At 46.7% G+C, this 26,329-nt stretch overlaps 1 protein-coding gene across 5 annotated transcripts in view; it reads right to left on the bottom strand.

Moving 5' to 3' along the window:
* ugp2b (UDP-glucose pyrophosphorylase 2b) overlaps positions 1–22,281 on the bottom strand; it is a 36,486-nt gene extending 14,205 nt beyond the window's left edge. Inside the window, exons 1-4 of one of the 5 annotated variants that reach the window (XM_030379021.1) lie at positions 22,029–22,281; positions 20,104–20,231; positions 19,036–19,143; positions 18,044–18,229 (exon numbers count right to left, since the gene is read on the bottom strand). In XM_030379021.1, the coding sequence (XP_030234881.1) occupies positions 18,044–18,229; positions 19,036–19,143; positions 20,104–20,202 (393 nt within the window). In that variant the 5' untranslated portion in view covers positions 20,203–20,231; positions 22,029–22,281. Of the gene's footprint in view, positions 1–18,043; positions 18,230–19,035; positions 19,144–20,103; positions 20,232–20,932; positions 21,682–21,773; positions 21,864–21,920; positions 21,940–22,028 lie in introns of those variants that run through there. The other 4 variants (XM_030379022.1, XM_030379023.1, XM_030379020.1 and 1 more) reach the window with 4 other exon arrangements.
* Positions 22,282–26,329: the final 4,048 nt, after the last annotated feature.

Raw genomic sequence — 26,329 nt, 5'->3', positions numbered from 1 at the left:
ATTATTCTATTATTCTATTAGTAGTCTATTATTATTACTAGAGTTTTTGCGCGTGCATTGCGCGCGCTCAACCTCTAGTTGATATAAACCCTTAACAATAATGTGGAAACCCAAGTCAATAATGTAACCAATTTCTGAGCGCATAATTTAATAACATTTTGCCTATAAATAAAAAAAAACACAAATGACTCAGCAGTGGCAACATTTAAATATTTTTTTACGAACAAAAGCGAACAAAATGCAACAGGCTGAATATCATTTAGGAGGCCATTCAATGACATGCAGAAGCGTCATCAACATGCCCACTGAAGTGATGTGAGAAATACCGACTTTCTACTCCTCATTCACATACAAGGTCATTTACATTTCCTACAGAGAAAATACTACCTCAGGGGAAGTATTATTCAGGAGATTTTCAGGGTACAAATGTCAGGATATGTTGTTCACACATACTGCCCATCAGGAGAATATCAGGACTTACACGCGTGTCTGAAAGCAGCTAGTGTGTCAGCATTTGATCACATTATAAAATTAGTCAATTTATGGTAACATGGGTAATTGTTCAATGGAAAGTGTAGTATAATATGCATGCAAATCAATTATTAAATAGCTTTTATCGTTATTCAGGGGTGAAAAGTGCATTGACATTTTAAAATGCAAGGCAACTATGATTGGTTAGTTGAAAATAATAATCATCATTGAGATTAAACATCTCTTCCAGTGTCCTAGCCAAGACAGGCAGCAGTAGCCTACAGTCACACATAGCATACACACAAAACATCAGAAAAATAAAACTAAAACAGTCCGTAGGGGGGAGGGGGGGATATCAATATCGCAAGACATTTAGGGAGGGTCAAGGAGGTCTGTAATATTAAGTTTTAGCAACAAAGTTTAAAGACATTTCGGGAGGCTCAAGGAGGAAATTGTCTCTTCCCTCTTTTATCGCAATTTCTGTCTATAGACAGAAGGTGTTACCTGGGAGAGTTTGTCGACGGCGGGGCCGTTATGTTAAAAACATTAAGTCTTGCCTGGGCGAGAGTGTCGCTGCGGTGTGTGTTCTTAACGGGGCGCGTTTGTCGATGGCGTAGTAGTTATGTTTTAAAACATATTGCTAACCTGGGCGAGTGTCGCTGCGGTGTGTGCGCGTGCGTGTGTGTTCTTACCTGCGAGTGTGTCGATGGCGGAGCCATTATGTTTAAGGGCGAGTGTCGCTGCGGTGTGTGCGCCAGCGTGTTCTTAACTGCAAGTGCGTCGATGGCGGAGCCGTTACGTTTAAAAACAGAACGTCTTACCTGGGCGAGTGTCGCTGCGGTGTGTGGCGTGCGTGTGTGTTCATACCTGCGAGTGTGTCGATGGCGGAGCCGTTATGTTTAAAAATATAGCATCTTAGCTCGGCGACTGTGTCGCTGCCTTTGTCTTGACGTACGGTGTGTGCGCGTGCGTGTGTGTGTGCGTGAGTGTGCTTCCATGTATGTGTCGCTGCCTTTGTCTTGACGTGCGGTGTGTGCGTGTGTATGTTTCCATGCGCATGTGCGTGTGTGTGTATGCGGTGAATGTATGCGTTTTCTTTCAATATTCGCTCGGTATCTCATTATGGGACACGCCCCTCGCGCTGTTCCCCAGAAGCAATTTTACACTACGCTAGTCGTGACTGGCCTACAGACGTGACGTCTGCCTGCAGAGGAGGGGCTCCCTCCTACTACACAAGTCCCGTCGTAACGTCATCTCTTCAGTCTTTAACCTCTTCTCGCTCCTAGAAGCACCTCTCGGACAGAAGTTGTAGACGGCTTAGCATACTGTTAGCATACGCCGGCTGAATAAGCAGGCGACGCTCTTCGCAGATGATCCGGTAATGGGGGTAGCAGACCCACCACTACCGGAGCTAGCGGGAGGTTCCCGGGGGCTCCCCGCCCCACTGGGCACCAGCTGGGGATCGGAGGTGGACCTCACCGACGCTTCCCAGCCGCTGGAGTTGACTCAGCCCGACGCTATCGAGGCTAGCCTGCTGGAAGAGCCTGACGAAGCCGAGGGCGGTTACTCCGAGTCTGGGGGGGAATCTATTAGCCTCGGCTCTGACGTGGACGAAGATGATGATTTTTTTTTCCCCCAGCACCGCGTCGCCTATGGTGGTGGACGGGGCGTGCACCGCCTCCCTGAACCCGGCCGTCAGCATGGACCTCCACGAGGACTGCAAGAGGGCGGCTGCGCGGCTGAACCTCGAGTGGCCAGAGCCCCCGGTGGAGACCGCCACATCTCGCTACGAGGGCAAGCGACCCCCAAAGGCGAGGACCTCGACCAGCTTGCTACTTCCGGCCTTTCCCGAGTGCCTGGATGAAGCGACCCGGTCTTGGAGCAAGCCTCTCTCAGCCAAGATCCCAGGGTGGATCGGGGTTGGATTGGGCCGGTATGGAGGAAAAGGGGTTCTCCCACCTGCCTCCGGTTGAACCACTGCTGGCGTCGCACCTCCACCCCACGCAGAAGTCCGCCATGACTTCGGCGGGCCCTACACTGCCGTCCAGAGCCGACTCCTTCCAGTCGTCGATGACCGAGAAGGGCTACAAGGCGATGGCCACGACGGTGAGGGCACTCAACGCGTCGTCGCTGCTGCTGGCCTACCAGGCTGAGCTGGAGGTCGACATGTCATCGTCACCCACCCCAGCCCTGTGGGATGAACTGTGCGTGGTGACGGACCTGTGCCTGCACCTTCACAGGAGCGCTGTCGAGACGTCCGGAAGGGCCATGGCGCTGATGGTCGCGCAGGAGAGGGCGAGGTGGCTGAACCTGTCCAGTCTCTCTCCGAGGGAAAAAAAACATCTCCTCGACGTGTCTACCCGAAAGACCTGTATGGCCCAGCGTATGACGTCATGCTGAAACGCTGGGAGGAGAGAAAGAGGCAGGGTGAGGCGCTGCGACTGTATCTTCCCTGAAGAGCGCCTTTCCCCGCCAACGCACCCAGCCAGGTGTTCACCCAGCCCCGCGCTCCTCCGCCGGCTTACCGCATCCAGAAGCGTTAGCCCCACCCAACCCATGGGGCCGGCCGGGGCCAGAACAAGCCGCCGGAGCACAGTGGCGCGTGGGCGAGGAAGCCACCCGCGCCCGGGGTGGCGCCAGGTGCCGTGCGGCCCCTTCGGCTACTCAGGGGGCCGTGAAGAAACGGCGCGCTACCTAAGGTGCTGCGACCAGGGGGGTGCGGCAGGCCCGGCCAGACGCCGTCCCCCCTAGATGTTCTGTTCCAAACCTGGTTCGAAGAAGGGTTACAGAGGGCGTGTTCCAAGCCCTGCAAAAGGCGTGCAGAAGGCCGTTCAGCCTTCACAGTTCACGACACGAAGGAGAGAAGGGTCGGACCTGCAGAGCGCTTGGTGGAGCCGCAGCTGTGTCTCGCAGACACATGCATGTGTATAAGCACACGCCAGTGCCCAACATCACACACGTGTCCCCCTTCCCCAAATCATTGTTCATTAAAAATGTTTGCCAGCGTGCATCCAGGCTCCGAGCCGAGGGCGCAGCTGCTTGTGAAAACAAAAAAATTGAAAAAAATGATAAACATAAAAAAGGAACAGAATGAAATAAGACGGTGCCTGGTGGGCGTGAGCGCCGGTGCGCAGCCCACTATGCCCGTTCGGCCCGGCACGACAGTGGAAAACAGCGACGCTGGGACCGCTGTCTGGCCTGGCTCAACAGTGGCTGGCATGTGGTGCGTCGGATTGGGTTATAAAAACTGTAACCGCAGGCTACAGGCTCCAATTTGCGTCCACTCCTCCCCGTTTCAATACTGCAGTCGCAGGCCCGTGGCGAGAAAGCTCAGGTTTTACAGGAGGAAATCACCTCTCTAAAAAACAGAAGGGCAATTCGGGTAGTGCCACCAGAGAAAAACCAAGGCGGTTTTTACTCTAGGTACTTTCTAGTCCCGAAGAAGGGAGGGCGGCCTCCAGCCGATATTAGATTTACGCTCTCTGAACAGATACATGAGACAGTACAGTTTCAGGATGCTGACACACGCCGCCCTCATACGCTTCGTGCGCCCGGGAGGCTGGTTCAGACGGATAGATCTGAGGGACGCTTATTTCCATATCCCCATTTATCCCCCTCACAGGAAATATCTCAGGTGCGCCTTCCAGGGCGTAACGTACGAGCATTTGGTTCTCCCGTTCGGCCTTTCGTTAAGTCCACGGGTGTTTGTGAAATGCACGACGGCTGCTATCGCGCCCCTCAGGTTGAAGGCAATGCGTTTAGCAACATACATAGACGACTGGCTTCTAGCCACACAGTCGCCCCAGGAGGCTCAGGCGCAGACCAGCGTGCTCATATCGCACCTAGTGTCCCTGGGTTTCACAATAAACGTGCAAAAGAGTGTTTTGGTCCCTACTCAAAGCATAACGTTCATAGGCTTGTGCCTCGATTCAGTGACCCGCGGAGAAAGTGGAAGCCTTTCAGGCTTGTCTGGCACTTTTTCGCAGGGGGACGATGTTGAAGTTCAGAACGTGCCTCAGACTATTGGGTCTGATGGCGTCGGCGCTGGTGGTAGTCCCACTTGGCCGCCTCCATATGAGGCCGGTTCAGCGATGGGTTGCATCACTCAGACTGAACCCGACGTGCCATGGCCATCGCCGGGTTTTGATCTCCATGGCGTCTCGGCGCTGCGCCCTTGGGGAAGCGCGTCCTTTCTGACTACAGGCGTTACCATGGGAACTGTCCTGGCGAGGAAGGTCCTTTCGACGGATGCCTCTCGGGCGGGCTGGGGAGCCGTATACGAGGGCAGAACAGTAAATGGCACGTGGAGCTCACATATGCAGTTCGTTCACATAAACTGCCTGGAACTTCAGGCGGTGTCACGGGCGCTGAAACATTTTCTTCCCTTTCTGAGGGGGCGACATGTTCTAGTCAGGACGGACAACACCACGGTGGTGGCGTATATAAACCGTCAGGGGGGGCTGCACTCCCCTCAAATGCACACGTTGGCACACAGACTGACCATGTGGGGCAATGCCCACCTGTTGTCGCTGAGAGCAACACACGTGCCGGGCGTGCGGAACTGGGGAGCAGATTTAATGTCCAGGGGCCACCCTCGCTACAAGGACTGGAAACTCCACGTCGTGGTCATGAACCAGATATGGGAGAGATACGGTTGAGCAGAGGTCGATCTCTTTGCATCAGAGGAGAACACTCAGTGCCCTCGGTTCTATTCCCTAACCGGTCGGAGTGCCCCGATGGGGCTGGATGCTTTGGCATACGAGTGGCGGCTCATCCTCCTGTACGCTTTTCCCCCCATTAGAACTGATCATTCCTACTCTCGCCAGGGTGCGAGAGAAGGGTCATGCGCTGATCCTTATAGCCCCCCGTTGGCCGGGGAAATATTGGTTTGCGGAAATAGTCCAGTTGCTGTGCAGCCAGCCTTGGCCTCTGCCTTTACGCAGGGACCTCCTGACGCAAGCGCATGGGGAAATCTTCCATCCTCATCCGGAGCGCATGGCTCTATGGGCCTGGCCTGTGAAAGGATGAACCAACGGCTGGACTCCCATGGAATGTCATTACGACTATCCAGGGTGCCAGGGCTTCCTCTACGTGTTACGCATATGACGGGAAATGGCGTGCGTTCGAGGATTGGTGCGCGAAAGCTGGGGAAATAACTTTCCAGAGTCCCGTGCCTGTTATTCTGACATTTCTACAGGACTTGCTCGATAAAGGCCGGGCTTTCTCCACTGTCAAAGTGTACTTGGCCTCTATATCGGCTTATCACATAGGTTTTGGGGACAAATCGGCAGGTCAGCACCCAATCGTTTGCCGGTTTATGAAAGGTGCACGCCGACTTCGGCCGGTGTTGCGGAGCTTGGCTGCTCCGTGGGATTTATCTACGGTGCTTGATGCACGCCCACCGTTGTCACGCCCACCGTTTGAGCCCTTAAAACAGGTAGAGCTTAAGACGATCTCGTTTAAGACGGCTTTGTTGCTCGCGTTGGCCTCGGCTAAATGCACTAGTGACATCCATGCGCTGTCGGTTAGCCCAACGTGTATGCAGTTTTTGCGGGGGAACTCAAAGGTTCTATTAAAGCCGAATCCCGCGTTTGTTCCCAAGGTATTCGACTCTGCGTTGTCATACTGCCCTATTGAGCTGTTGGCTCTCCATTCTCCTCCTTTCTCCTCCCAGGAGCAGGAGCGGCTGAATGCGTTCTGCCCGGTGCGGGCTTTACGTGGCTATGTTGATAGGACGGCTGGATTCAGGAAATCGGAGCAGCTGTTTGTATCATGTGCTACGTCACACCTGGAGAAGCCTCTCTCGAAAGCGTTTATCACACTGGATCGTGGGGGCTATAGCCATGGCTTATAGTAGCGTGGGTTTGGAACCCCCTATCGGCCTGCGCGCACATTCGACTCGCGGCATGTCCGCATCCTGGGCACTGTTTCAGGGGGTCTCAGTGGAAGAGATATGTGCGGCTGCCAGCTGGGCGACGCCTCACACTTTCGCTAGATTTGATGGGTTTGCACTGGTACTTCTTTGGCAATACAGGAGTTACTATATCCCATAGTGAGATACCGAGCGAAATTGAAAGAAAACTTAAGGTTAAGAAATTAACCAAGGTTTTCTGAAATATGAGTGAGGTATCTTACCAGACCACCCTCCTTGCCCGGAGCGAGGAAAAGGTGTTTTGCCTATAGACTGAAGAGATGACGTGACGACAGGACTTATGTAGTAGGAGGGAGCCCCTCCTCTGCAGGCAGACGTCACGTCTGTTGGCCAGTCACAACTAGCGTAGTGTAAAATTGCTTCTGGGGGACAGCGCGAGGGGCGTGTCCCATAGTGAGATACCCCACTCATTTATCAGAAAACCTTGGTTAATTTCTTAACCTTAAGGTCGCACGTGCTGTGTGTGAGCTGCAGGCTGCTTGGCACATGCGCACATGAGTAACTTGAGAGCTGGTGCGACAGGCCTGATATTATAGTCGTACAATTTTGTGCACATCTAGATGGTGTATAATATTGCAATTTGTAAAAAAAATACATATAATTAAATAGAAAAAAAAGTTTGTAACAATCAACATTTTACAGATCGTTTTTGACTGGATCAGCAGGGGGAAATGTTGGAATCAAATCCACATTGAATTGTCTTTGGGTTAGATAAAGTCCAATAAATATATAACCACTAGAATGCATGACCCATAAAAAAATCTTTAAAAACAGTCAGAAAGGTTTAGAAAAATTGGTAAACTAATTATAAAGAAAAAATATTATTCTGGTTCAAGCAGAAAAGCAGTATTCAATAGTTCCAACAGTGGTACTATCGAGTCGTAAGACAAAATGTGCTTCAGGTTACCTGCAGCTTTCAACCAGTTCAATTTAGGACTTTTTAATGACATTGAAACATACATACACAACTTGGAAAACAATCGAATGCCAATTTCAAGGCCAAATGGTGTAAAGGTAAATGACCTCGAGATGAAATGCCATTACATTTTAAGTCAAATTACAGAGCTCAAGTCTGCGACCAAATTGGTCACATATGGGAGTAGCCTTTGTATTATGAACATTAATGAGTTTGCATACTTCAAATGTCAGTCAGATTCTTTGGTGTAAGCCTTTCAGGTTTTTGCAAGGGTTTTTTTCACTCATAAGCAGACCACCTTTCTCAAAGAGGATAAGTGAATGATGAGAGACCCCCTAATTTGCCACTATATCCGAGCTCTTTCAACTGTTTACCAAGAACTGCCATTCATGGTGCCTGAGGAGGAGATCCCAGTCGGGGAGAAACGCTCTCTGGGCCAATAGAAACACCCAAAGCGGACAAGGGATTGATGCCCCATCCGTGCTCGCCTCTCTGCCACTCATCTCTCGCTTCCATATTAGAAGTCATTCAAGCCTTCCAGCCTATCCTGGACCAGCCGGTAGGCTGATCGATCCATCCTTGACAGGTGGACCCTCACACTAGTGCTATGCCTAGGGGGCACATTTTGACCTGGCTTGTCAACATCACATCTGATGGTAAAAAAAAGGGACCATGAACATAGCACCTACAAATGTATATTAGGTTTAATGATCATCTCATCATTTAAAGGCTGACTAATAAATGTTTCGTTAAACCTTAGTACATTATCAACCAAAGGCTTATAAATGACTTATGACTGAACGTTATTATTAAGTATTGCCGTACTTTTCCGTGTCTTACCATATTTGTGTTTACAAAGAGGACTCTGTAGCACTGTGGCATAGTCTCAATGAGTGCAATTGTGTTAGACTCCTACCTTCACAGCTCTATTACACAAAAACACGTGTGTAAAGCATCCATTTTCTCCTACAGGCCCTGAGGAGGTAATTTTCCCAAGCCTATGAAGAAAATGGAGTCCATGGCTCACGAGATACTTGGTTTGACACAGCAAGCAGTGTGCTGAGTTTGGGGGGAAAAGAGGAGATCAAATACCCTGCTGTCAAGAAAGTCCAGCCCGCCCGCCCACCCACCCCCACACACACACACCCTGAGTCTCGGACCTGCCTCTCAGTACTGACTTTGGATCTGCTCTGTGTGAATACACACTCAAACTACTGTGACACCATTTCAACTTTTCGCCTGAGCGAGTCATGAAGACATTTGGGGGTTTCCTGGGGAAAAGTCATCTGTTTCAAGTCATCACATTTCTATTAATCTTTTGACATTGTAGCAATCAAAAACAAAATTAATAACACTTTCCTTGGCCAGTGCAAACGTTTTTTTAGTCATCAACCCCTTCTTAAGCATGAACTGACATTCGCTCCCTCTGAGCACTGAGTGGTCCTCGCGTTTCGGTAGTTTTTTTTGAGGCCAGAATGTTCTCCAGAGAGAAGCCCAATGTGAACTGGAGAGGTTGTCTCATGAGGCTATATCCTCACCCCTTCAGTCTGTGGTTTCCAGGCTCTGTGCCGTGGCAGCCCCAGAAGTTCTGGTTTACGTAGTACTGCTGGTTATGAGGTTAGATGCTAAACAAGACAGTAAAAAATGAGTGGGACTTGATTGAAAAGGAGAGCTTGGACAAATATCTCAATACAGACAAAATCCAATTGCCACCTGTGATTACCTTTGGACAGGGTTTGAGATTTCACTGAGCATTATACTATACTGTATGCCAGAATAAAGAAAATGTACGTTGCAATGGAGTTATTGATTTTATTTTTTCAATACTGTTGTGTTATGGTTATGGCTATGGTTATTACATACAATGGGAAATAAGTATTTCCACCTGCAATTACTAGGGTTTGTTCAAGCTGGCAAGTGATTGCCAGCCACCAATATACATGCCAGTGATAAAAATGTATGATTCATGGAGTGTATTTAAAAATAACTCAATGCAGTACACAAAAAGAGTTGCCCATTCATTTCAAAAGAATGAATTGACTTAGCACATGCCTAAAGTAACAACAGATGTCCTTGTCTAGCCATATAATGTGAATAGTGAAGTGTTTCTAAGTATATCCATGGACCTGCATGAATGAGCTGTTATGTTGTTGGCAGTGAGCCAGGAAGCCAGCTTGTGTGACATAGTGTACATTTCTGCTTAGAGTCCATCAAGTATTAAAACTAGGGGTCTACAATTCAGGTGAGTCACTTAGTTTCAAGGCTTTTGATCCTGATTCACGATTATATTAGATTATATGATGTGCAGTGATCTTAACCACGAATTTAAATCCTGCATCTTCAACAGCAGGATTTGGCTGTAAACGCTATAAAACACCTTCCTTTGCACACTCCTTTCCTTGCATTTACACAGGTTGGTTGAAAGATGTTGGCTGAAGGCTAGAGTTAGTAAGTGGTTGTTTAGGTTGAGCCAGAGTCATGTTTGGAAAGGTTGGAAGTGCTCCCACTAGTAATGCACGATGGGATGCTCACTGATTTGTCAACACTTGAAATTCAGTGGTTTTTTTTCATTTTATTTAATTTTGTATTATCGTATGTATGTATGTTCCAATGTATGGGATGAAATAAAGTTCTTATCTTGTCTGGCAACACATGGTTCTTGGTAATATTCTGACTTAGTTAAATGGGATGAGTAATTTCCATTTCCATGAGGAAAATACTAGAATACAGTTCCGTGTCAGGACAGCGGTTTAGGACATTGGAACAAATGTTGTGTTTACAGATATAAGCAAAAAGAAGAGGTATTTACTTAAGGTAAACAACTCATACACCCATTGCTCTGTTCTACAGAATAAAGAGGGAAATAGATGACTTACTGTACGCTCACTGCACCAGACAGGACATCACATCCTGGATAACAAACAGCTGGGGTTACACCCACCCCACCTACTATGACACTATTGTGAGATCACAGGACTTACAGTATGGGAAAACTAGAACTGAAGTTTCAACCATAGCAACAGCGAATCAACGAGCAAATAAATGTCATTGCTCCTATGTTTTCACTCACCCAGATTCGGTTTTACTTAAGAAAGATAATTTGTGCATTTTAGGAATCTGGACAAAAAGCGGTCCGTGGAAGAGATGAATGAGCCTCAACAGAGCTGGGGGCTCGAGACAGGCCAGCTGTGAGACTCACTCAGTCCTGGACTGCTTTTTGACTCTCTTGAGGTGATTAATGTACTTTTTATCATATCACCAATGGATGCTTAGTTAGTTTGCACCTGTTAATATATCACTGCTTAGCACAGTTCTGCCTGGGTTGCCTGAGCTGGTGTGGAGAACGGGAAGAACCGGTTGTGCCAAGCTAAAGCTAATACCTAATCCTACCTAACCCTAAAGTAGGCCTGGAGATAACTTTTGAATTAAAATAGAAATGATACAAAAAGATAAATAAGTGGTGTTAATGTTTTGAATTCATAAATAGGCTGCAAGGATCAATCCTTCAACAAGCAATGAGCATAGGACCAGCTGACAAATGAAGTATTTTTTTTGATTACGTTCCATACTTCTTGGCTATGTAGTAGATCAGTCTAGCCTGGCTCCGCCCACCTAAGTACTTCCGCTCAATTTTCATTTCCCTTCAGTACTACGTTTGGGTTTGCAGTAGATTCCTGGGTTTTCTCAGTCCAGATTTTATGCATCCAATCAGCGAACAGAGGGAGTAGCTGAGAAAAATGACGTTCAAGTCAGCCCTCGTTGACGAACATCTTCACGCACGGTGTTTGGTTTGTTTACAGCCTGTGCGCAACATGATTCCCAGCCAAACGTTAGCGATTGGTTATGGCAGATCCAGAGTGGCACTGGGCAGATCCAATAGTTTTAAACTTCAACAGACACCCGCCTTCAAGTGAGTTAACATTAGTCAATTGAGTGGGTCCAGACTCTATGCGCAAATGAAATGGTCTGGTAGGACAAGGCTAAGACCAGTCTGGATAACAAACCAAATTATTTTGACTCATTCTAAAATCCAATTATTCATGTGAAGCCTTTTTTTGGGGGGGATATTGATATTAACTTATGTCAAAATGATCAGTTGAATGCTACCAAGGCAACATGAGGTTACCTTGTTCTGCATTGTAACGGCCATCTGGCTTTCTAGCCTCGTGAGACCATCCTGTGGGGTATTCCACGAACGGAGGTTTAACGAACACAAGAGTTAACGCTGAACTCTAGGTTGATTGACCCTGTGCCAACTAAACCAGAGCTGTTGGTTCCACCGCACGGGTTATGCATTCGTTCAATCAACACAGGCTTGGTTAACTCATGGTTGTGCGCATCCAAGCCAAACCTACAGAGACGTGATGTATGGATCATGGGAACCCTGATCGAAATGGCGCAACGGGCCGCTTATTTCAATGAAATGGAACTCCAGGTTCCTTTCCAAGAAAATGGAACGCTAAAGCCTCTGTAACCCAGAGAACCAAAGCCTGGCAGCGGATTGCTGACCGCGTAAATGCGTTAGTTACATGTCAAAAGCATGATCCTTAATATTGGAGCCACGAATCTATTAATATCCCAGTTAAGCATTCTTAACGTTACTACAACATAACCCTTTTCTTCTAAAAAATATGTACTCCGATGGCTACCAAGCGGTCAGCGGATCAAGTAAAGATGAAGTATAAAAACATGCAAACTGGTATTTTCCCACCATCTTATTGGTATAGTTTGTCAGTCCAGGATTTAAATTATCATACCATATTTGTCACTCCTGCATTTAAATTTAAAAAAATGCCGACTGTCGGCAGACTGGATCTGGCCCTGAAATTGTCTTGACCTCGGTGGAGGAGCTGGCAATAGACATAAATTCAGGGCGCCCTGGCATAGAGGGGGGACCTGGAGGTACCTCCTTAGAGAGTCAGGGGCCATGTGAGGGTACCCCACTGGTTGAATGTAGGTTTTTCTGTTTTTCTTGTACTTTAGATTTTGTTTGTCTTCGAGGTAACACATTCAAATCGTGTGCGTGCCACAGCGCAAATGATCCAAATGGTTTTTTTTGGTAACTGGGCAGAAAACCTAAAAGTGACAATTCATCAACTTCACAGATCAAGATGGATTAGTGCTTGTAATGGAGCCGCCGGCTACGATCGAACATTCTCCAGTGGATGATCAGTGTTGGGAGTAACCTTTACAAAAGTAATGTGATTACTGTAATGTATTACTTTTTGCTGTAACGCGGTAATGTAAGGCATTACAAAAAAAAAGAAGGTAATATTTTACTCGGTACAAATCTCAGTAACGCGCGTTACAATGCATTTTTACCCAGAAATTAACTGGTGTGTTGTTTTTATACAAATTCGCCAACACCGCGAGATTCGCAGAGGAGAAAAAAAACCCGCGCACCTTTTAACCATAACTTTTTATTTTTTAACTTTCGCCTTGGAGCTTACGTGGAAGAGTTTTTAATCATGAGGGGATTCGACTTGGGGGTAATTGCCGCACTTTGGCCTCTTTTTAGCCAATTTGCCTATGGACAGCATGTTGGCGGCGGCGAGGCTATCACCTACAGCCGGGAGCTACTTCTTGCCCTTCGTCCACTGGCAGTAAGTGACAATATTCTGCACATTCCCCGATCGCTGCGAATAAGTAGCTTACAGGCTGCAGCAAGTGGAATATTGTCCAAAAGCACCGGAGGAAGAGAGGAAGGAGGGGAGGTGTCATGCCAAATTTGTACCGGGTGCCAAATTTGTACCGGGCACATCAACAGTTGTCCGTTGCCATGCAACGGACAACTGATTACGTAAGGGTTGTCCGTTGCCGAGCAGGTTTCAAAAAACATTTGCTCTCATGTTGCAAAAGACGAAATAACATAATACAGATAACGGATCGCTAGATAACACTGGTTTTTACTTTATATTTGTATTGTATTTAATTGTTTAATCAAATTTAGCAAGTAAACTGAGGGCCCTATCTTGCATCCGGCGCAAGTGACTTAGTCACTGGCGCATGCGTCGTTGCTAGTTTACAACTAGCGCAGAGCGCTCTTTTGCCACCTGCACCACTCGCCGGTAAATTAGGGAATGATCTTGCGCCCCAAGGGGCGGTTCGGCGGAAGGAGGAGGCGTGTTCTGGCGCAAACGGTATTTTGCCGTCTCTGAATACCATTGCGCTACTGACCAGGAAATACCTGGTTTAAAGTCAGTGGCGCGTTGTTCAGATGCTATTTTAAGGGCGCAAGCATACATGCGCATGCGATGCATACGGATTGCTTGTGCACCTCGCGAATACACTTTGCTTCTCTCATCTACCTAGCCGCACATTCTTGGTAAATTATTTGGGAAAGAACAGCTGATGCAGCGGTAATAAGTTGTAGGCTACTTTTTAATCAATGCATCTGCAAACACCGTACAGCAAACACATATTTTCTTGACACAGACATCGTGTAGGCCTACATGCCCATAACTTTTAGGATTGATGAGTAGGCCTATTTGATCGTGAAAAACATTGCTTTACCGCGAGTGAGTGTTAAAAAGAATTAATGAATGCGGGCGCGCGTGTGTGCTCTGTTTAAACACACGCAAACTAAACACTCATCATCATCTCATCTTCGTCCGCTTATCGGGGGTCGGGTCGCGGGGGGGAGCAGCTCAAGCAGGGGGCCCCAGGCTTCCCTTTCCCGGGCCACATTGACCAGCTCTGACGGGGGGATCCCGAGGCGTTCCCAAGCCAGTGTTGAGATATAATCTCTCCACCTAGTCCTGGGTCTTCCCCGAGGTCTCCTCCCAACTGGACGTGCCTGAAACACCTCCCAAGGAAGGCGCCCAGTGGGCATCGTTACCAGATGCCCGAACCACCTCAGCTGACTCCTTTCTAAGTAAAGGAGCAGCGGCTCTAATCCGAGTTCCTCACGGATGGCTGAGCTTCTCACCCTATCCCTAAGGGAGACGCCAGCCACCCTTCTGAGAAAACTCATCTCGGCCGCTTGTACCCGCGATCTCGTCCTTTTGGTCACCACCCAACCCTCATGACCATAGGTGAGGATAGGAACGAAGATAGACCGGTAGATCGAGAGCTTTGCCTTGCGGCTCAGCTCTTTTTTCGTAACAAAGGTGCGGTAAAGCGAACGCAATACCGCCCCCGCTGCTCCGATTCTCCGGCCAATCTCACGCTCCATAGTTCCCTCACTTGCGAACAAGACCCCGAGGTACTTGAACTCCTTCACTTGGGCAAACTAAACACGTAACGCATAATACAATCAATGGCAATGTCTATTACCGCGGGGACACATGCATATTAGGATAGCATACAATACTGATAAGAAACAATGTTTATAATGTATTGCGTATATCATTAAATAGAACCACAGTTACCGCATATCATATGTTATAGCCTATCATACGTTTTCTTTGCCGAAATTTATTTGAGAACTCTGTATTTCTGAAGTTGTGGAAGAAAACCCCTTATTCCATGTGTGAATTAGGCCACATTATTTGGCAATAAACTAAGCCATTTGCAAATTCATGTGCATCGGTCTCATCGGAGACTGCAGACGCGCTGTCAAAATATCAACTCGTCCGATTCAAATGCGCTCATGGCTCTTAAAGGGGATGGGAGCTGGCACTCTCATTGGTTTGTTGCACGTTACGCCCAAACCACACCTACGGGTAATTAGGCTGCTTCAGACCAACCCTTTTGACGCTTGCGCCGCGGCGCAAGCGTCATTTATCCGCCTGTAAAATAGCGATAGCGCCGTAGAACCGCCCACAAAGCTACTTGCGCTTTGCGCTTTCCCTCTTGCGTTTCAGACCGTTAAAATAGGGCCCTGAGTGTTTAAAGCAGGTCAAGGACGAAATAGCACAATACAGATAACGGACAACTGCAAATGAACGAGCTTGAAGGTTCGCGAATGTTCTTGAACCTTTCACCTCATTCGACGCGATCGTCCGTTGCCGGGCAACGGACGACGCGATCATCTGTTGCCAGGCAGGTTTGGAATGGATTACTTATGGATGACGCGCCCGGTACAAATTTGGCAGCCGGTACAAATTTGGCATGACAGAGGCGTTCAACGCAGACTGAGGAAAAATGGTCTAAGGGACAGACGCTGGCTCCCAGCGCTACCAACTATTCTTCTCTCAAACGTTCAATCCATTCGCAACAAGATGGATGAACTGGAGGCTCATGCTAGATGCAAGCGTGACTTTAGAGAAACATGCCTGCTGGCTTTTACCGAGACGTGGCTGGGAGACGCGGATCCTAACGAGGATCTACATATAACTGGCTTTGGGTACCCTGTCCGTATGGACCAATCGCCTCTCATAACAAACAAATCCCGCGGAGGCGGAGTGTGTTTTTACATTAATGAGCAGTGTTGGGGGTAACGCGTTACAAAAGTAATGTGATTACTCTAATGTATTACTTTTTGCTGTAACGCGGCAATGTAAGGCATTACAAAAAAATATATACATATTTTACACACGCGTTACAATGCATTTTTAACCCGAAATTAACTGTTGCGTTGTTTTTATACAAATTCGCCAACACCGCGACATTCGCTGAGGAGAAAAAAACCCGCGCAAATGTTTACTTCGTCTTACTGCTAGAAGATGACAGTTGCAGCAGAGTCAGACTCTACATTTGCGAGATGGGTATGCTACTGTAGCCGAGCGTTCTGGGTTCGCCTATACCAGCGGTTCCCAAACTTTTTTTCCTGCGCACCCCCTTCTACGTCCCAACCGGGTTGGTGCACCCCCAATCCCCACTTCAAAAAGAAGGAAAATAAAACGCAACAAAGCTTTGTTTTATCGCCATATAACAACTCATGTTTAATCAAATATAGCGCAAATATAGCAAAAGGGGCATTTGACTCAAATTGCCATGTTTCATGCGCAGGTGACGACGGAGAGAAGACGGCTTCAGACAGCTGTTTGCTAGAACCTCACTGCACACCACACACTGAGGCTTCGGGCAATCTTCATCGCCGATCCTAGTGAAGCCCAGACCCAAATAATTGTCATCATATTTCCTTCTTTCTTTTCCCTGTCTGGTTTTCACCCTCATGATCTCTTTTTTGCCATCTCCTTCCCTCCTCTTCGGTTTCCTCCGGCGCATCGTCTGACTCCCGCTCATTTTCTTATTCTCTCCGTCTGTTGCCTCCAAATCCTGACTCTCTCTTGGTCCCTCTCCTCCTTCGTAACAACATTATCATAAGACGTCCCACTTGACAGTTTCCCTGATTTCAGCCAGTTAAGCATATTTATATAGGAATGAATGAAACGAGTTGGCGCGCATATGGCAGTCCGTAGAAGAAGACAGCAGTGCGCAGCCGTAAAAAAAAACTATTTTAAACGTAGAAGAAGACAGCTGCTGTTTTGATTTAAAATAAAAGGGATTACAAAGGAAATGTTTACTGTTCATGTTTCTTTATTGTTTTTCATCTCGCGGACCCCCTGGTGGCAGCTCGAGTACACCTGGGGGTGCGAGTACCACACTTTGGGAATCCCTGGCCTATACTGTAGTATTATAGAAAACAATGAACGGGACCGGAGACGAGATATTGTGTTCAGCAGCCAACTCCGTTTCACTTTAATCTCAGACACACCCACACAACACATCAGCCGTAACACTTCCCCGAACTTCCTCCTTACGTCAACTCACGAGGGACACACCTCCTTTTCCAAACTAAACACAGAACAGTCTTTTACACTACAATTGAATCCAAAGCTGCGCTACTGGCTTCCGTCTCACTGCCCAAGTTTAAACTGCACTGAGTGGTTGACGGGGGGGGGGGGGACCAATGGCTATGGCCATAGCCATTATATAGGTCTAGCTATGTCATTCATTATGCTATGAATTCTCGGTGAATGAAAGAAAATAAAAGGGATAGAAATGTAAAAAGGGTTGTGTAACTTGTCATGACTTTTTTTTTTTTACAATCTCTATTGATTTCAATACCTAAAGATACAGTATTTCTATTATAAAATGTATTGCATGAGCCATAACTGCGACCATTATATTGTACATTTGTTAGCCTTAAGCCTAGCTCAGTCATTATGCCAACCACATCACCTCCTGCTGTGTAATGAGCTGCATTGAACACAAGAAGATCTATTGAGAACACCAAATCCATATTTCCTGTTATTTTGGTGAAAGTAATGCAAAAGTAATGTAAAAGTAGTGTAATGCCTTACAATTCAAAGACAGTAATGCTGTAATGTAACTAATTACTTTGAAATGACAGTAACAAGTAATAAATAATGCATTACGCTTTTGAAGTAACTTGCCCAACACTGCCTACGATGGAGTAAATTTGGAGCTGTTCGCTAAACGACCGGCCAATCAGCGTTGGTTTTGAGGCGGGTTTAGATGTGACGCAACGAGTAGCGACTGTTAAGTCTAAACAACATGGAATTGGTGGTGATGGACAGATGGTTTATCCAATCAGCTAACCAGTATTTTCGCCTCTTCCCAAAAGTTCTCCAACAGAAGGATCCCAGATGGATATGCTGAGCAAATGCAAATCAATACATCTGGCGGAGTCAGGTTACTGGATTTCCCCTTTGAACAACAGGTGTTGCCAAATATTATAATGACTATTTCATTATATTAATGATGAATTTCGATTTTATTTGATATATTATACGCACATTATACAATAAATATTTGAATCTATTCTTATATAGTATATAAAAATCTAGATTTTTTGATCGACTTCAATTCCGTACCTCTATCTGCTTGACGGTGAGGTCCAGGAAGGTGTTCTCATTACGGACACTGATCAGGCTTTTGGGGCCCTTGCAGCCCATGCTGGTCCCCAGGCCGCCATTGAGCTTCACCACCACCAGCTTGTCCAGACAGTCGGCCACACTGTGAGGCAGGCCCCGGGACGCTACCCGCTCGTAGGGCTGGATCTGTGGAGACACCATGAGCATAGGACGGGTTACGGAGAGCTGAGATGGAGGATAAGAAAGAGACAGATAAATTCATGAAGATGTGGGGAGGGAAAGAGGCAAAGAATTCGGTAACAAAGGGGGAAGAAAAGTGTGTGTTGGGGGGGAGCGCAAGAGATGGGGAGAATATAACTGGTGTGAGAGGGAGACACAGCATTGTGGAGAAAAGAAAAGGGAATAGGAAACAGACAAGGAATTGCCAAGATAAGTCAGTTGAAGTTCAACGGCATTGAAGCGTGACAAAAAAAGAGACCTAAAAGTTCCAGAAACGTAACTGATCTATACGTTAAAGGGCAGTCCACAGATTTATTTAACACATGGATGCTCACATTGTGGTACTGAGATAGAGTTTTTAAATATTTGTTCTTTCCACTATAATCAGTGTAAATATTTGTTCTTTCCAATATAATCAAATAGTTTATAATAGGAGCCACTGATGACCGGGCGAGGCGTGTTGGAAAACGTTTCATTGTTGGCTATTGTCAATAAAAACTAATGACACAGACCTCTTGTAAACAATTACCCACTACACTCACTACTACATTCCACCAATGGGTTCAATGTGATATGTTGACCGCAAGGTTTTCTGGAGCATTATGGATAACAATGCCTTCTTTGATCTACAGAATGGGATTGATTGTGAATTGTGACTCGGATTCCCATAGAATGAAAGGAAAAATATTTAGTGAAAGATTGCCATGGAAACATATCAATAATTTATTTTGGATTTGAGATGAGTAACTTCAGGAAGAGCAAAATAATCTCACCGAGTCTTCTGGAGGGCGCTGGATTTTGATCCACTCCACTGAAGGGCCGTTCACCTTCAGGAACCTGTGGAACAGCTTCTTGAAGCCCTCAAAATCTTTCCTGGACACCTGAAACCCAAAGGAAATGGTCTCTTTTTTTGGGGAACTTGTTCTCTCGCTTACAGCCCACTAGCAAAACAAGGACAAATCCAATTGATCAACGTTGAGACAAAATAAATCTTGTTAAAGTAACATCGACAGTTTTCCCTTTTAAATCCCTTTGCTAGCCACTTCAAAGAAGTCTTTATTCTTTTTTTTTTTACTATTAAATATGGGGAAAGCATATTGCACAAACAAAAAGGAGCAACAGGAAACAGCATGGATGGTCTGTATAACTCCAATAAATCTCTACACACTAGGGGGCGCTAACCATCTGATAGCATAAAAACTGAGGATCCATTAGTTTGAATCTTTAATCCATGCTGTGGAATCCATCCTTTATTATCTGTTATTTAACTCATGTGCATGCTGCTACAAAATAAGAGCAGAACAGATAGATAAGTGGTATAAAAAGATGAAATAAGACACTTTTCACAATAGAGAACTTGTATCTCGCATTGCCTTCCTTGAATCTACATGACACTGGGTTATGTAAAACCATGGTGTAGACTGGTACTACGGCTGGTCCTCTACGTAATATTAATGGTTTCTAGCTGTGTTTTTGGTCTTTGTGCGTGCAAAACCAAACCAAACACCCATACAAGTGTTTGGATTGTGACGTTATGCTTCCCCTCAGTGTTTCCTTCAAGTTCCAAATGACTAACAGCTGGGTTTTCGGATAGAGAGAGAAGTGTTGGTAACTACTACTCAGTGTACACATACAGTGGAGGCCTTTTCTAAGCCTCCCTCCTTACCCTATGGTCATAGTGTGCTTGCATCCGTTTGGTAAGAGTTTGGTATTACGTGAAATTTATTTGTATATTATTCAAATAGAAAGGCCTACATTCAATTACATATTCAAAGCCCTCAAAAGAGGAAAGGCAATATTCCCGAGCCCATATGTGGTTATGTGGCCCATGGGGCGTGTACCTCCTTCTCATTGCCCGACGCAGTGTGCAGGAGGTGCTCCAGCTCCTGGTCCATCGAGCTCTCCAGCTGCTGCACCATGACCTCCTGGAACTGAGCCATTCCCCTGCTGGCCCCGCCCTTCCTCAGGTCTAGGAAGAAGGGGAAGGGCATCGGCTTTAAAAAACAATGACGTAATGAAGAGCACACTACTCCTACATTGAGCAATGAGTACATTGAAGAAAGTAAATAGTGGCAGCCTCAGAGAGAGGAGTGAGAGGTACCATCTGAACATAAAAAAACAGCAGGGCAGGGATAAGGAGGATACGTATTCATAACCTGCGAGAACTGCAGGGGGGAAATACCAGTGGCAGAAGCAAGTATGAGGAGGCGGCCTGGCTGTTAAACCCTGGTACATTCAACTGAGAGGAGGCCACCGTCTCCAAACACATTCTACACAACAGGTTTAGAGATGTGGGTATGTTCGTTAGTTTGTGATGCTTCAATGTAATCGTTTTACAGGTGGTCACAAGAGTATTTAGACTCCCTAAGATGGCTAAATTTGACTAGTTTAGCTATGTTTGTTCCACCCAGACACTGTACACAAAGTTGGTCCAAAGTAAACATGATATCTAAATATCTAATGTAACCAACAGCAGTGAAAATGGTTTATGACAGCGTCAGTATTGGCAGGATATCATCAGTAGATATGCATAGGATGCAAGATGTGACAAAGTGGTGACCAGAAACGGATAATAAGCATGAGATAACAATTGTGAGAGAAGGGAAATTTAACATTAAAATGTGTTTTAAATCGACCAACTCTTGAGCTCATCAACATAACTCAACTCACCTCCCACGTAAAGTGCCATAACTTTCCAACTGCGGTAGCCTAAGCAAGTCAAACTGCTACACAATTCCAATAATCACAGGTAGTATTCCAGACGCAGAATAAAGCAGTATACGCTCATGAATGGTCTATTCTTCAGGAAAATCTAGCTCGGGGTAAAATCCAGACGGTCGTTCATAAGAAAGTTTCTGTTTTAGGATGAGCCGCGTGAAAACACAACGAACCCTTGAGAATGAAGGCGTCTGTAGCCACCAGCCCTCTCTGTAGGTGAACAGATGATAACAGATCAGATAGGATCACCTCTCGTTACCTTTGAACCTGGGCGCAGCAGACTGTTCCTAACTATCTCTCGTCTCGAGCCAGGTTACTCAGGCTGCTCGCGCTACGATACTCGGGCTGCTCGCGCTAGGTTACACAGGCTGCTCGAGCGAGGTTACTCAGGCTGCTCGAGCGAGGTTACTCAGGCTGCTCGAGGGAGGTTACTCAGGCTGCTCGAGCTAAGTTTCTTAGGGTCCTCGCGCCAGGTTACTCAGGCTGCTCGAGCGAGGTTACTCAGGCTGCTCGAGCTAAGTTACTCAGGCTGCTCGAGCCAGCCTCCATTCCCGTACACGTCACAGTGACCTGTCTTCTTCTCATGGGCCGGACTGTTAACACGTCGAGTTTTTTCTTTCAGTTTACATTCATCCGAAACAACCAACGTCTCGGCGGCGACCCAACACATAGCAGACGTCTGTAGGTCACAGGAAACAACCATGAAGATAAAGTTTACGACTTTCCCCGGGACTCAGGATATGAATGAATGATGGACTCGACACATTGCTACTTGAGCCAGGAATGCGGTCACCTCATGCTGTCAAATTCACACACCACCCTGATAACATGATGACCTGATAACCTGATCCAGAGATCACCCAGGGTGAAGTTGGCCCGCCACAGCCCCAGGAGATGAGTGTTGATTAATTGGAGAGCAGCGACATCCGCGTTCACCCACCCTCTTTATGCGACAACCATCAGCAGTTCACACTGAATACTGAACCAAGTGAGACGACACACACACGACGTTTGAAAACACGTTTCTGTTTTGGATAAACGTCCTTACTTTGAATATGAGGGAAGCTGTCGAGGTGTAGTCGTGGGCGACCTGATGAGGAGTGATGATAACCTCTAACACCGGATATAAAACATCCGCATTTCGACCGGATTCGGCAGAACGCAATAATAATTCTAATATTAACTGGGTACGTCTGTAATTAGTGACACGTTTACGATACAATATATTTATATTCCCTAATATCAACAATGGTTATCAACGCGTAGGCGACTGCGTCTGCCAATCAAAAACGTGCGTAGAGATACGTGTTCATAACAAGGAGGAGGCGACCAATACATTCCTGCTACGTGCAACCAGATGCCCTGAAGCATGGATGATGAGGTTTACGGCCCTGTATCGTGACGTAGAAGGCTCCCAGCAGCTACGAATCTTGGTTGGTTGGTTGGTTGGTTGGTTGGTACAAACATACATTCTTCTATTTGTTTTTGTACATTTATATATAGGGTATCACATTATACATTTCAGTAACACGTTTCTACATGACAAAACATTTGTACCATGTCTCAGATCATCTCTCAGAACATGAATGGATAACAGTAGCAAATATACACTAGAAAATGCATTTCCTGCAGAAAAAGCGGTGAGTGCTGTAGTACAAAGTAGGCTGAGGTTGAAAATATTTTTTTAATAATGCCACATAGATTAAGACATAAAGAAACGTTTAATGGCTTAAATCAACTGAAGGGATTTGAACAAAGTTCAAAAGTCTAAATGGAGTAAACAATGTAAGCATGCACACCATTTAAGAAAAGTTTCAAGATTCAAAGTGTTTATTGTCATATGCACAATGAGAAACATGTTCTCAGTCATACAATGAAATTCTTCCTTTGTTTACCACAGACTGAATGCCAAGAAAGAAATATAAAAAATATGCAATATACAAATAAAATAGAAAAAAGCAGCAATATAAAATAAACAATTTACAAGGTAGATAGAAGAGCAGCAACTAGATAACATAAAACATTTAAGTTTAAATAAATAAAACGGAATGGTGCAAATCCAAGAAAGTTTGCCGTAGTGCATGAGCAAAATGTGGCGGCAGTCCTGCGGTAGAATAATAATAAATAACAACAGACTCCTATCTGTTGCAAAGGAGTCTGAGGGCAGTGGGGAATAAAGAGTTCTTTAGTCTGGTTGTTTTGGACTTCATACTTCTGTACCTCTGTCCTGAGGGTAGAAGTGTAAACAGTCCATGCTGGGGGTGGGTGGGGTCCTTGATTATGGAGGCAGCTCTCCTGTGGACTCTGCGATGGTAGATGCTCTGCAGAGGGCAGTGGAGTTCTGATGATCTTCTCTGCAGTCTTTACCACTCTCTGCAGTCGTCTGCGGTCCGAAGCAGAAGTGCTGCCGTACCAGAAGGTGATACACCCGGTCAAGATGCTCTCAACAATGCAGTTGTAGAAGTTTCTGAGGATCTCAGGCCACAAGCCAAACTTCCTCAGCCTCCTCAGGAAGTACATCCGCTGTAGTGATTTCTTAACCAGCTGTGTGGTGTTGAGTGTCCAAGTGAGGTTGTCGCTGATGTGGACGCCGAGGTACTTCAAGCTGCTCACCCTCCCTCTACTTCAAGCTCCCAGAGGAACAGTGGCCGATGAGGACTCCTTTTCTTCCTCATGTCCACTATGTCCACCATCTCCTTGGTCTTGTCCGTGTTGAGGGTGAGGTTATGTTTCAAACACCATGACACCAGACTGGCCACCTCCCTCCTGTAGGCCGCCTCGTCCCCGCCCGTGATGCGTCCTATCACTGCGGTGTCATCCGCAAACTTCAGGATGGTGTTGTCTATGTGGGAGGCGACACAGTCATGAGTGAACAGGGTGTAGAGGATGGGGCTGAGCACGCAGCCCTGTTGCGTGCCAATGTTTGTGATGATGATGGCTGAAGTCCTATTTCCAACCCTGACAGACTGGGGCCTGCCAGTAAGAAAGTCCTGGAGCCAGTCAAAGATGGTGGGGTGCAGACTTGGTGTAGACAGTTTGTTGGTGAGTTTGTGGGGGATGACTGTATTGAAGGTGGAGCTGTAATCCACAAAGAGCGGCCTGATGTAGGAGTCTTTATTTTCCACATGGGAGAGGGAATAGTGGAGAACAGCAGCGACAGCATCAGAGGTGGACCTGATGGGCCGGTAGGCATATTGCAGGGGGTCCAGGGTGTCCAGTATGCTGCTCTGAATGTGGGTCAGCACCATTCTCTCAAAGCACTTCATGATGATTGGAGTGAGTGCTACTGGTCTGTAGTCATTCAGGCAGCTTGGTGGGCTCTTCTTGGGAAGGGGGATGATGGTTGTGGTCTTGAAGCAGGTGGGAACTGTGCAATTGCTGATGGAAAGGGTTGATGTTCCCTAGGACTCTTTGTACCTGTCCTGATGAGACGGTTGGTAGGGGGGAGAGGGGGAGGGTGCTCCTGGTGTGTGATGGCCTCCTCTCTGTGGTGGGACTGGAGGTCTCGAAGCAGGTGTAGAAGGTGTGAGCTCATCCGGCAAGCTGTCTGTGGAGCTGATGGTGCTTGTGGTGGTCCTGTAGTCAATGATGTGCTGCAGGCCTTGCCACATCCGCCCGAGTCAGCAGTGGAATAGAAGCCATCCAGCTTCACTCTGTTCTGCCTTTTGGCCTTAGATGAAAATGTAAATGGTTGGAAACAAATGAAGTGACAGCTGAATGAAAAGTACATAGCATTGCTAAAAATGCAGAAATGTAAAATGAATTGAACTGAAGAATGTGAAAGGTCAAATGTATTGAATCAGAATCAGAATCACTTTTTATTACATCTTATTGTACAGTACACAAGAGTACAATGCTTAGGCTTGGTTCCTCAACATACACATAGCAGCAACAGTACAAGATAAAATAAATAAATAAAGATAAGAAACCATATGAAAAGAAACTAAGTAAAAAATATAAAATAAGTATAATAAGAAATAAGTAAGTAGCAGCATCAATAATAATAAAAAGTAATGAGGTGTAATAAAGTGTGAAGTGTAGGGTATTCAAGTGGTTGTGATAGCAGCATAGGGTAGGGTTATTGTGCAATAGATAAATGCTGTGCAAATACAATAGATGGTTAAATACCAGTCTGTAGTTGTGGTGTGCGTATGGATGGTCGGGGGATAGTGTGTTTTTCCAGGAGTCTGACTGCTTGGGGGAAAACACTGTTTGTCATCCTCTGGGTTTTGGCCCTTAGGCTTTGGTACCGCCTCTCTGAAGGCAGTAGCTCAAACAGTTTCTGGTTGGGGTGGCTGGGGTCCCGAATGATTCGGAGGGCCTTCATGACACACCGGGCCTTGTAGGTTTCCTGGATGGAGAGATGCTCACATCCGCTGATTCTCTCAGCTGTCCGCACTACCCTTTGCAGCATTTAGCGGCATTTTGTGGCCAAACTTTTTCAGCCGCCTAAGGTGAAATAGGTGCCGCTGTGCTTTTTTCACCTCCTGGTTGGTGTGCTCCTCCCAGGTGAGGTCTCTGGTGATGTGGACCCCCAGGAACTTAATGCTGTCTCCCCTCTCCACAGCAGACCCATTGATGGTGATGGGGTGTTGAATCTATCTCTTCCTTCTGAAGTCCACTACGAGCTCCTTGGTTTTCTCGGTGTTGAGAATGAGGTTTTTGTCCTGGCTGTACTGAGCCAGACAGTCGACCTCGCTTCTATAGGTCGTCTCATCACCATCAGTGATCAGGCCCATCACTGTCGTGTCATCGGCGAACTTGATCACTGCATTTGAGCCGTGTGTAGCCACGCAGTCGTGGGTGTATAGGGAGTAGAGGAGGGGGCTTAGGACACAGCCCTGGGGGGCTCCTGTGCTGATGGTCAGAGGGGCGGAGATCTTAGAACCCATCTTCACCACCTGTTTTCGATCCGTCAGGAAGACAAGGATCCAGATAGGCTTGGATCAATGCTTAGGTCCCTGAGCTTCCTGTCGAGTCTGGAGGGGACCATTGTGTTGAATGCCGAACTATAATAGACAAACAGCATCCTCACATAGGTGTTCCTCTTGTCGAGGTGGGCGAGGGCTGAGTGGAGCGCCGTGGCAATGACGTCATCTGTCGATCTGTTCTTTCGATAGGCAAATTGGTGGGGGTCCAGGGCAGGTGGCAGCATTCTGCAGATCAGCACCTTAACAAGCTTTTCAAAGCATTTTCTCACTATTGGGGGTGAGAGCAACAGGGCGCCAATCGTTTGGGCATGTTACCTTGCTCTTGCCCTTCACTGCTGGTGTGTGTGTGTGTGTGTGTGTGTGTGTGTGTGTGTGTGGGGGAGGGGGGGGGGGGGGGGGGGGGGGGGGGGGGGGGGTG

The sequence above is a fragment of the Gadus morhua genome, chromosome 15 (genome assembly GCF_902167405.1).
Source record: "Gadus morhua chromosome 15, gadMor3.0, whole genome shotgun sequence".
Taxonomy (NCBI): Eukaryota; Metazoa; Chordata; class Actinopteri; order Gadiformes; family Gadidae; genus Gadus; species Gadus morhua.
The sequence above is the reverse complement of the archived record's forward strand: the minus strand, read 5'-3'. Positions and strand labels throughout refer to the sequence as shown.